The following is a 12,986-nucleotide window of genomic DNA, read 5'->3' on the forward strand; positions in this document are numbered from 1 at the left end:
GGGAGGTCCCCTGAAAAGTATGTACCCCATACTTACCAAACAGCAAGTGTTTGGAGGGGGAAAGAGAATGCCGGATCAGGAGAAAGAGATGGAGGCTTATAAAAAGCCAACCCACTCCACTCCGTCCAATTCCATGCCAGGGACATCAGGGCCGTACAAGGAGAGGGCGGCAGAAACTATACATTTGTTCTCTAGTGGCATCCAGACCGCTAGCACTACTCCCCCTGTACAGGTGCCTCCAACAGCTGTGAAGGCACCCGTACGTGCGCGGTGATGGCCCCACCTGTGCAGTCACAGCTTGACTGATGGCAGAAGGAGCCTTGCTCCTCTTCCATCAGTACTCTCCCCTGCAGCCAGGAAGTTCGGGGAAACCTCTCCGGTTCTAACTTCCTGGTCGCGGCAGAGTAGACAAACGGCTGCAGTTAAGTGTGGGGGGGACAGGGATGTTAGAAAAGGGCTGGGTGTTTTTTGCCTTAATACACCTAGCCTTTAATGCTACTTTAAAGTACAATTAAAACTTTGTTGTTTTTTTTGCATATATCTACTGCTAGCAAGCAGTAAATATATGCAAAAACCTAAAAAAGTTACCTGTGTCTCTGCCGCTCGCTCCCGTCTGAAGATTCTTGAACGGCCGTGAAGGATCATGAGGCGGGCGCATGTGCAGTAGAGATCTTCGGGCATGAGAAGAGACAGTGTAAGTCAATGCACGCAGCCGGGCAGCATGCACGTGGACAGACACCGCAGGACACAGAAGGCACAGCAGTCAGCGCTGGATCAGAGACCAGCACCAGCGCTGGAGGGACTCCTGAAAACTACTGGAAAGAAAAAGATGATCGGATCAAGAGGCATTGTTTAAGGTAAGTCCTTAAAGCAGCATTTGTGGGGGGGATGTGACTTTAATGTCACTTTAAGCTTTTTATTCAGGCTTTGCTATAGTGCACCAGTGGAATTATCTAAAATGTTTAAGCCACATTATTAAAATTCCAACACTGAGAGGTGAGCTAGTCCAATTATTGCCTTCCATAAATCTGAAGTCTGTTGCGTGTTTGGGACTGAACCACATTTTACGGTACCTTAAACAGTGATGTACATGCAGCAGTTGTCAGTTGTACACTTAGATGCCTGCTAAAAAGCACTGTTAACAGCTCTACGCTTCGGAATCGCGTGTGCTCCCGTATTGCACAAAATCCCATGTCACACTGTTATGTGCAGTGCCATTATTTCTTAATGGTACCCCAGTGCACTTTGCCAACGCATGTGGTAACATATTATTATGCTTTGTGGTGCAGTGCGATTTTTATTTTTTTACTATACACAAAAGGCTTTACACAGATTTAGATGTGGTAGGCCCTACCGCAACGCACTCTGCCGTGCCACATGGCAGAGATGTGAGCAGAGCTTAAAACACTGTGCTGACTTCCTATTGTTTTCTATAACCAGGTTTAGTATATCAAACAAGTCAGTCTTTTAACTTTAACAGGATACACATAGGAAATCCTTCTAATTTAATGATGATTAAATCTTTCACTGGAATCCACTATGACGAAAAAAGTTTCTGTACGTTTCCTGCATAATGATTGTATTGTTCATGCATCAATTGTCTTGGTGTAAAGACAAACGCTGAGCAGCACAGACTATATAAATGGGTTTTTCTTTAAGTAGACATAAAAGTGATCCATCCGATGTAAATAATATAATCCGTGTGGTACAATGTCTAAAAAAAAGTTGTTTCTATGTATAGTGCATATTCTAATATATGTAAATGAGTGCAGACATATTTGTTGGTTACATATGCAATTGTTTCTCTTTGTTCAGTAGTTCTCTATAGGGGCCTTGCTGTTCTTCTCTCTCAGTGTAAGTATACCAGTCAGACCTCTTGACAGAAAACAATGTACTCTCTATACCAGCCCATAGACATGGGTGATGGTTGCCCAGTCCCAATGCTTTCAAACAGATTGGGAGATGATCTCAAGTCTATAGTGGCTGGCAGATGTAGGCCTACAAACAGCTTTTGAGGGCTAGCTGTTTGCCTGATATACATGACTTCTCAGTTTTGGCTTTTTGTTTGTAAACTGAATGACACTGAATAATATGTTGTGCGTTGTTGTTCAGCTGAGGTTGTATTTACCTAATTTTAAGACCTGCTAAGGACCAGATGATTTGTATTCTGTCCTAATACTTAAAACCATAGAATTCATATTTCACACAACTGAATGTCATATAGTAATTGAAAAACTGTACATAATCTCTTATTATATTCCGAACCAAGATTACAGTAAACTCCCAGTTTTCCTGCACACAAAGGGATTGGTAGGTGCCGGATAACATAAGTTGCTGGTTGCTTGAGAGTTAATAGTAACTCTCAAACAACCCCCTTTCTCTCTCGGGTCCGCTCCCCTGCCCAGTGGGTCGGTGCAATAACCGGCCTGCTATTGCAATTTGAAATAGCCAATAGCAGCCTAGCTATTGCTTCAACCCACTGAGCAGAGAAGCGGACCTAAAAGAGACTGTTCTCTCTCAGGTCCGCTTCTCTGCTCAGTGGGCAGGTTCAACAGCCAGTCTGCTATTGGCTACTGCAATTTGAAATGGCCAATAGCAGGCTTTTTTGTTTACATTCTGCTGCCGACCGTGGAATCTAGCCGCCAGCTATGTCCTCGGATCTTTTTTTTTGCTGGTTGCTTGAGAGTGCCGGTTGATTGAATGCCGAATAAGGGGGATAATTTACTGTAAATCAAAGTAAGTGCTCACTGAAATCAAAGCTATAGTTTTACTAGAATTCTGGTAAAGCCTCATTTTGACATCGCAGTTTCAAAATTTGTAAGATTTGTGCAGTCTGCAAACCCACAAGATTCCTTTTTTTTGCTAGAGGAAAATGTTTACAGTTGCATACCTACTTCCCCATATAATACTAAGCAAAAACATATCGAGAGGGGATCATTTTGGTATGGTATGAACAATTAGACTCTATATGTATATAAAAATATATACATGTTTTTTTACAAGATCACATCATGTCCTGATTTTCATATGTTTCCATGAAGAAGTGGGCATTGTTCCAAGAAACGCTTTGGACCAGAATCAGCATGTGCCAAACGTTTGATGTACATTGTACAAGAATATTTTAATATAGTAAGAATTACTGTGGTGGGATGACTATATAGTGATTTTAAACTGTGTCTTCTGAAGGGGTTTTAATATTATTAAAATAAAATGTTTTTTTATGTGTGTAATAAATTCTAGTTGTTCATTACATTCCCAAAATAAATATCCAATCTTATGTGTACAGTCTTCCATGTTGTATGGGGTTTTTTTTAGGCTAGGTTCACCTCAGATGCGGTGCGTTCCGCCCGATTCTGGCCAGAACGCACTGCCTTGCATTGCAGCCGGCTCACTTTTTTGTGGGTCAGGAGGGGGCGTGACAGGGCATTGAAGTGAATGGCACCGTAGCCGCGCCCTCCGGCCGCAATGCGATCGACCACACGGGATCGCAAGTACCTGACGCAGGAATCCCTAATTGCACCTAAACTTACAGATATGAAATGGGCCGTATCGTGTATGTATTGGGGTCCGTAGTACCATACCAGATATAGTTACATTTTATTTTGAAGTATGAAATTTGGCAAGCGGCCCTCATGTGAGGAAACAAATTGTCAAGTGGCCCCCGAGTGAAATGAGTTTGAGACCCCTGCTTTAAACTGTACCCTCTGTTTACCATCTGTATGATGTATGATGTCTTTCTTTGTAATGAGATGAAATGCCAATTCTGCATCGTGTACATGCTGTGACAGGCCCTTCAGTCTCTCCATGGAGATAGATTGTGTACTTTAAACACAAGTCAAGATCATGTTCGGTGTTTTTTGATGAATGTAGTGAATGATCAAACTGTTTTATTGCTAATCTTTTTCCACGACCTTTTATATCCTACGCACCCTTGCTAAATAGCCTGAGTGTTTTATACTGGTATACTTGTTTGCAACAATATTTGTCCTATTTGATTTGTTTGTGGATCTTGTCTTTTGCTTATGAATGATACTTGAAATGAGTAATTACTAGGAACCCTTGCACATTCATGTATTGTGCAATTTGTTTTGACTTTGTAGTCCATCTACACTATGTAAATTCTCTGCACTTTCAAGTACAGCTCTTTCGGGAAACATATGGGACCTGCCATTGATAACCTTCTAAAAAATGTCTAGTTGCCTGAAAGTGCCTGGCTTCAGTATTTTAAAGTCACAGGCGTGGAACAAGGATGCAGCACATACAGGTGAAACTCGAATAATTAGAATATCGTGCAAAAGTAATTGCAGTAAGTGCTACAAAAGGGGCCCAAACCAAGTACTGAGTACATATGCATGCTTGTACTTTTCAGAGGTCCGATATTGTTCTATGTACAATCCTTGTTTTATTGATTGCATGTAATAATCTACTTTTTTGAGGTTGTGGATTTGGGGTTCTTGGGGTTTTCATGAGCTGTAAGCCATAATCATCACAATTATGACAAATCATGGCTTGAATTATCTTGCTTTGCATGTAATGAGTCTATCTCATATATTAGTTTCACCTTTTAGGTTGCATTAGTGAAATAAATGAACTTTGCACGATATTCTAATTATTCGAGTTTCACCTGTAAATGTGACAAAAAGTCAGAATTTCTTGTATGTATTCTTATTCCCAGTCAGTGGCTCAAAGTATTGAAGCCAAATCATCATGATGACAACCAGGAAAACTAGAGGCCTACATATTTCTCACATGACAGGTTTCCTTTAGGGTCCATTGAGACCTGTCTAGTCCTTTGTGGTACGCTATTGTACGTTGTGCTGCACTTTAACTAACGTGTTGCGATAAGCCCATTTATTTGATGCGTTTTTCAACTTTCATTATTGATGTGCATGTGTGAAAGGGCTCTTTACGTGCAACAGTCCTTGCTAGCTGTATCAGAACTGTTGATTTAAAAGAAGTATTATACTAAACATAAACCAGGCCCGGACAAACCTCATGATCTAGGTAGCCCATGCTACTTACAAAATGATAGATAGTAGACATGTGCGATTCGTTTCGTTCCGAATCGAAATTCGGACGAATTTTCGGAAATTCGGATGTATCCGAATTCCGAATTACAGACATAACTAATGCAAACTAATCCGAATTTCCATTTCCGAAATTCGGTAGCGGTAGTTCGAACGTTCGTTTCGTTTTCTGTTCTTATTCGTTTCGTTTGTTGGAGCAAAGTGACATTAGAGGAGAAAAATATTTTTTCCCCCTCACATGTCACTTTGCTGCAAACGAACGAACGAAACGAATAAGAAACGAATAAGAACAGAAAACAAAACGAACGTTCGAACTACAGCTACCGAATTTCGTCCGAATTCCGAATCGACTTTCACACCCGTATCCCGAAAAACGAAATAACACAAATCCGAATTTAAAACGAAACGAAACTAAACAAATTTTTTGGCAGTGCACATGTCTAATAGATAGGGCCTTAACCTTTGACGTTTTCTCTAGTTGCTGTCTATGGAGCTGGATCCTAAAAATATATCCTACTGGCTCCTAAATTGCGTATTAATTTGTCCACTCCGGAGTTAAACTTTGTAATTGTGTGTTACATTTAACGCAGACCTTTACCCCCTTCAACTAAAAATCCCATCAGCGTACAGCTCTGCATGCTATGAAATCATCTTACATTCATTAGTTAAACAAACATTTTTTGCTTTTACTTACAATTACTGTTTTCCACTTCCTGGATGAGGTGAGGTTCTGGTGATGTAGCTCTGGCCTCACAGATGCATACTGGAAAGGATACATGACCAGTGTCTTCCTTAAAAATCTCATCTGTAAACTGAAAAATGTTGAAAGCATATTTCCCCCTCAGATTATGTGCAAGGTAATATGTTCCAGGAGGCAGACGCAGTCTTCCAGGAAGTAAAAGGGAGGTGGGTTCATCTGCCCTTAGTGAAAATGGCCACCGTGAGAAGAAAGAGGAAGAAAAAAAAGTTATGCAAGGAATAAAAATCCTGCAATTTATCTGTTTGTGAATTGCCATTACTAAACTTTTCTCTAGTACTTTTGTTGTTATTTTAAACATAAGGAAGTTCTTTTTTAAGCGCTTGCAGTTTAACATGCAAGTAAGTTATTCATGTAATATTTATGAAGGGTAACTAGCAGATCTGTTTTTTAAATGGACAAAGCAGCAGTGAAACAATCTATTCATTAAAGCCAGTTAGGCCCCGTCTTTTAGCCTGATTGTGCATCTGTGATGGAAACAAGAGCCTTTCGACTGTTGGTTGCTAGCCAGCATTTTGTTTTGTGCCACAAAGCGCACACAAAGAAAAACTGGTTTCATTCACTGCTGTCTACAATTTTGTGCGGTTGCTAAGAACACCCACTCACAGGAACAGGTCTCCGGACATTCTTGGTATATTAATTCCAGCGGCAGCCAAGTCCTGGAATAATCTTTCTTGGCATAGCATAATGGGTGAAATGTAACTCCTTCATTTTCCGGACTGGAAAGATTGTGAAGTCTGAGAAGAACTCGATCCAGAAGCAGGATAATCCTTTTCAAACAAAGAAGGCAACAAAAGGGGGCTAATAACATTAGGGCTTTAATTTACTTGGTTCTATTTTGGATAGTCCGTTGTCAAAACATGGTTTGCCACAGGGATTATGCTCGCATTAAAGCTACATATTCGTTGCATAAGGAGGATATTGCTAGCGGCTAAGTGTCGCCTCTCTCACAATTTAAACACTTGAATGTTTTCAGTAGTATTAACTGTTGTCTGTGGTCTTGCAACAGTTAGGCCCCTTTCACACGGGCTGATCAGGAGAGGATCCATGCACAGATCTGCTCCTGATCACAGCAGTATGGAGTGGATGTCACATCGTGTTTGTACAGTTTTTTTCCTCTATCTTACGCAGGAGGAAAAAATTGCAATGACTGAACTCATGTATGTCTATGGGCAATCGGATGTAAACGGACATGTGTGCGTTTACATCAGATTACTCCAATCCGGCACTATCAGGTTCATCGAAACAGATCATTGATCCATTTTTTTTTTTCCAGACCTGACCGGAGGTGGGGGACACTGGTCCATTTACACACAACTGCCCATAGACTCGCATTATCCGGTTACGCCTGTCAAGTTTTTTAGGCGGACCCGATCGGATGCCCAATGTAACTCGTGGACGTTTTTCAGTTTGCATCTGATTACCTCCGAGTTCATCTAGGTCCAAAAAATAAAATAACGGAAAAGAGTTCAGTTTTGGCGGACCCAGACGTAATGGATTGAAGGTAATTGGATGAATTGACGCCGGCCCGCTTACACCTAATATACACTATGTTGCCAAAAGTATTGGGACGCCTGCCTTTACACACACATGAACTTTAATGGCATCCCAGTCTTAGTCCGTAGGGTTTAATATTGAGTTGGCCCATCCTTTTGGAGCTATGACAGCTTCAACTCTTCTGGGAAGGCTGTCCACAAGGTTTAGGAGTGTGTCTATGGGAATGTTTGACCATTCTTCCAGAAGCGCATTTGTGAGGTCCGGTACTGATGTTGGACGAGAAGGCCTGGCTCGCAGTCTCCGCTCCAATTCATCCCAAAGGTGTTCTATCGGGTTGAGGTCAGGTGCCGGCCAGTCAAGTTCCTCCACCCCAAACTCGCTCATCCATGTCTTTATGGACCTTGCTTTGTGCACTGGTGCGCATTCATGTTGGAACAGGAAGGGGCCATCCCCAAACTGTTCCCACAAAGTTGGGAGCATGAAATTGACCAAAATGTCTTGGTATGCTGACGCCTTAAGAGTTCCCTTCACTTGAATTAAGAGGCCAAGCCCAACCTCTGAAAAACAACCCCACACCATAATCCCCCCTGCACCAACCTTCACACTTAGCACAATGCAGTCAGATAAGTACCGTTCTCCTGGCAAACGCCAAACCCAGAAAAGTCCATTGGATTGCCAGACAGAGAAGCGTGATTCGTCACTCCAAAGAACACTTCTCTAGAGTCCAGTGGCGGCGTGCTTTACAGCACTGCATCCGACGCTTTGCATTGCACTTGGTGATGTATGCTTGGATGCAGCTGCCCGACCATGGAAGCCAATTCCATGAAGCTCTCTACGCTCTGTTGTGCCAATCTAAAGGCCACACAATGTTTGGAGGTCTGTAGCTGTTCACTCTGCAGACAGTTGGCGACTTCTGCGCACTGTGCGCTTCAGCATGCGCTGACCTCTGTCATTTTTCGTGTCCTACCACTTCGTGGCTGAGTTGCTGTTATTCCCAGTTGCTTCCACTTTGTTATAATACCACTAACGGATGACCGTGGAATATTTAGTAGCAAGGAAATTACACGAATGGATTTATTGCACAGGTGGCAACGTATCACGGTTCCCACCTTGAATTCACTGAACTCTTGAGAGCGACCCATTCTTTCACAAATGTTTGTAGAAGCAGTCTGCATGTCTGATTTGGAACACCTGAATCTAATGATTTCGAGGGGGTGTGCCACTACTTTTGGCAATATAGTGTATATCTATCCAAAGAAGGTATGGAGGTATTGACAATAAAGATGTACTGAGCTCCATCAAAATGTCAGCAATGAAAAACGCTGTTGCCTTTCACCTATTTCCACTGCGAATGTCTACATTGGATTTGTATGGATATTTCTGAGTGGATGAGCAACACAGCATTTACCTTGCAATGGCTATCCTTGGGACTCTCTCTCTCTCTCTCTCTCTCTTTCACTCTCTCTCTCCTAAATATATAATTTCTTTTTTTTTTTATAGAAACGGGTCTCATTTAGTAACCCACTATATCTTTATTACCAGTGTGGTGATATTGGTGCTGTGCTATACAACAACTCATATTCTCTACAGCTTTAATTAGAGGAATGTATGTTAGCAAGATGCCCAGGCACTGAGCCCGGCTCCACACTGAGATGCCGCAGCAGTATGTTTTGGACCAATTCCTTTCCAAACAAAACATTTCTGATTTTCAGCAGAAAGTTCCTGTTTCAACTCAAAACAATATTCCTGAATTACAGGTGGCATATGTAATATTGAGATGATTGGTAATGTTTTCATTGCCAAACAGCATATTTTTCCTTTAGGCTAGTAACAGCTCCTGTTCAATGTTCACCTCCTGAGGTCTGTCTTTAGGCTTTGCGATTGCTGAGATCCCTGTCCGGCTACAGATGTGAAGTCAGCTCAATAGGTTTGGCTAGAGTCACAACATGTAGAATCCCATTCTTTGTAAGGCCTCGGTCACACTATTCGATTTGGCATCTCTGTGGCAGGAATTGCCTGTTTAGACCACTGTCACCCATTCAAGTTAATGACCTGGTGACAGCCGCCTGTAAGCGTCAGTCTGCATGTAATCATATGTGATATGATTACATGCGATTTGCAATAGATCATTGGACGAAGGATAGATGCATTCAAGACCAGTGATCTATTCCAAATGCCGTATGGATGTGCACGCCCGTGTGAATGAGCCCTAAAATGTTAATTCCCTGATTCTCCACATGGCCCTTCATATGTGTTATCACAAATTGCAGGGCAAATACCTTTTTTTACGGTCTTTACCTATGCAGTCATGTGACCAGAAAGTGTCAACGCCTCTATGTAATGTGAAGGGCCGAAAATGGGGACGAGTTCTACAGTTCAGGGACATCTCCTCGGCATCCACTTCTCTAGGTGGTGTCGGTTGGGAAGAGAGTCTCCTCCCAGCAGCCGCACCAGAAGAAATTGCAGCTTAGCGGTCACGTGGCTGCATAGAATAATATTTTAAAAAAGGTATTTACACTGCGATTTCCAATCAAACGTATTCAGAGCCAAGGAGAGAAATGGGGAGGGAATATTTAAATGTCGAATTGTAACTTAAAAGAGAACCTTTTTATCCCATAGTTCTCTTTAGGGTCACGGGAGGAAATATACTAACCTCCTTCTGTAACCCAAAGCTCCGCATATAGCGGGCCTTTGCCCAGTATATGCTGAGAGCGCTGCAGCCGGGACGGATTCTGACAATGCTGTCGAGATCCACCCAGCTGTGTAAATGGCAGCAGGCTCTGCCTATCTAGATGCAGAGCCAGCTGTGCCCGCCCTCTCCGCCAATCGTTCCTCCACTCAGTGCTGGAGGATCGGAGAGGGGAGGGGGGATTCCTGCGGGGTGCGGTGCCTGACAGTCACCGCTCTTTGCAGGGAGATGATCAGGAAGGGAGCAAGCGACGGTATGTGTTTGCTCCCTTCCCGATAAATAGAGCCGACGTGTGACAGTTTCAATGTCACAGCTCTATCTATGAGGATGAGTGGAAATCACCCGCCTCATAGTTCTCCTTTAAACCAAAGCAAATTGAATGTATTTCATCTATAATTTCAACCAATAATTTTTTATAGTTTTGGATAGCGTGGGGAAGGCTTAGAAGCTCTATTTATTGATGTCCGTGTCTCCACAGGGTGGGTTTCCGCTCATTTCCTGTTGTAAGGAGCACACAGGAAGTGGGGTATAATTCATTCAATAGCAACGCAGACAGCAATAAAAAAAGGGACTTAAAAGTGAGATTTTTAAATTTCCTCAGTCCTTCAAAGAATGAATATTTATTTTGTCTTTGTTCCTAATGGAGATATTTCTCTCACTTTCTGTCTGTGACCGCACAGGAAATGAGGAAAAATCTCCCCAACATGGATACAGTGCAGCACAAATTTGACATTTATACCTCCTGAGAATTTCAGTATACAAGAAAGATCAAAACATTTAGTCTTGAAAATTTGACTTTTCATTAGCCAGTAGATCTTTTCTTTAACTTCCAATATCTTTGAGGTGTGTAGAAGAGAGAAAATTGTATTGTTTGGCGACTCTCGCTGTCTTAAAGCTGAACTCTGGGGAAAACAAATATATAATTGGTTCTTGGTGTGCGGTGAAACGTTTCCTCTGCTTAGACATTGTAGTAGGCTGGGTATGAACAGTTCTATTTCTATGTTCTATGAAAAATAAAATAGAACAGATTCCTCCATCAATGATTACGAGGAATCCCCCGCTGTTTTCTTTGTATTCTGACAGCAGCCAGTAGCCGCTTTCGGAATACCCGAATGGAGCTAGCAGCTCATTGGCTGCTAGCTCAGTTTGGCTGAGAATTTTCAAACCGGCTCTTTGATCAGCTGATTGTGAGATGCTGGGTGAAAGGGTGCCGACAGCAGCACCCACACAGCTAATGAAAGTTAATGTTTTAAATGTGCGTTAATATTTTTAAAAATTCTGTTTTCATGTATAGTATGTAAATATAATTTAGAGATAGCCATAGACAGTATTTCTCATTATATATACAGCTCTGGGGGCGTGGCCGAGATGTGAGACTGAACGGACGTGCTTAACTGCAGCTAATATACAGCTCTACTTCATGCTTTATAAAAGTTTGTGCAGGAACTTCATGTAATAAAGACCAGTCACTGCTACTGTCTCTCTTTGTGCAGGGTGACTGGTCTTGTATCTCCTGTAGTTTTCTGTAGGCAGTATGTAGTGCAGTGATGACAAACGATGATGATGTCACTGCTGCTTTAACAATCCATTAACTAGGTTTGCAAGGGTATTTGGTGCCTTGAAAAGGTGGTGGATTTATATTCGTTTGTAGCTTTTGAGTGGTACTTTTGATGCCTGCAGTTCAGCTTTAAACAGTAGCTGTTTCATATGTTTGTACTAATTAAGCTCTTTCTTTGCCAGGCAGTGAAATTGGCAGCTTTGCCTGCCAGTCTGGGTTTTGCTGCTTTTCATGTGCACGCAGAAAGTGAAACAAAGACTTCGCCCAAAAGAGTCGTGAAACTGGAAGAGGTAAAAATGACGTTCTTTTTATGAAAATACAATATTGTTGCACTGTCAGTTGCTTGTTTTAGAGCTTGTGTACGTGGACATTTGCTTAATTGTCAGTCCGTGGGAATGCAAAAACATCTCAAATACAATTTAGAAGCTGCTCGGAAAAGAAATAGTCGGCATGATCGGGATCCAACTGGATGTTGATTGATGCTGGTTGTTCTAATCTCATGATAACTCTTGTACTTTGTGCTGTCATGAGACTGGACCAATAAACATGCCATTAGATTCTGATTCCAGTGTTCTGTCTATCTGAATTGCTGGTGTGGAATCTTGCTATTATCCTGGTTCTGCCAAAACCTAAAGCAAGGGGGGGGGTTTAGTGTGGAGAGAAGTTACAATTCGTTAAGTTATTTGGGCAGTTGTATTTGTCTGTGTAATTCCCTATTTGCACAGAACTTTCCCAATATATAAGTGACCAATAGTTCATTTTTAAATTGCACCCTCTAATACAAAAATATACAACGACGAGCCATAAGTTTATGACCACCTGCCTAATATTGAGTAGGTCTTCCTTTTGCCACTTAAACAGCCCTGACCCCTTGAGCCATGGACTCTACTACACCCCTGGAGGTATGCTGTGTTATCTGGCACCAAGGCGTCAGTAGCAGATCCTTTAAGTTCTGTCAATTGTGAGTTGGGGCCTCCATGGATTGTACTTGTTTTTCTAGCACATCCCACAGATGATTGATTGGATTGAGATCTGGAGACTTTGGCGGCCAAGTCAACACCTCAATCTCATTCTTGTGTTCTTCAAACCATTCTTGAACCATTTTTGCAAAGTGGCAGGGCACATTATCCTGCTGAAAGAGGCCACTGCCATCAGGGAATACAGGGGTGTACTTGGTCAGAAAGAATATTTAGGTAGGTGGTACGTGTCAAAGTAATAGCCTCATGAATGGCAGGACCCAGCAGAACATTGCCCAAAGCTTCTTCCCATAATGCATTCTGGTGCCATCTCTTCCCCAGGTAAGCGATACCCAGCCATCCACGTTATGTAAAAGATCTTGATTCATCAGACCAGGCCACCTTTTTCTGTTGCTCTGTAGTCTAGAACTGATGCTCACATGCCCATTTAGACACCTTTCTATCAGAACCAGCATTAACTTTTTCAGTAATCTGGGCTAGA

At 42.1% G+C, this 12,986-nt stretch overlaps 1 protein-coding gene across 1 annotated transcript in view; it reads left to right on the forward strand.

Annotated features, from left to right (window-relative positions):
- APOO (apolipoprotein O) overlaps positions 1-12,986 on the forward strand; it is a 61,534-nt gene that overhangs the window by 12,902 nt on the left and 35,646 nt on the right. Inside the window, exon 2 of the mRNA XM_018570791.1 lies at positions 11,711-11,818. Coding sequence (XP_018426293.1) covers positions 11,711-11,818 — 108 coding nt within the window. The remainder of the gene's footprint in view (positions 1-11,710; positions 11,819-12,986) is intronic.

The sequence above is a fragment of the Nanorana parkeri genome, unplaced genomic scaffold, assembly GCF_000935625.1.
Source record: "Nanorana parkeri isolate BGI_ZX_2015 unplaced genomic scaffold, ASM93562v1 scaffold1597, whole genome shotgun sequence".
NCBI classification, from domain to species: Eukaryota; Metazoa; Chordata; class Amphibia; order Anura; family Dicroglossidae; genus Nanorana; species Nanorana parkeri.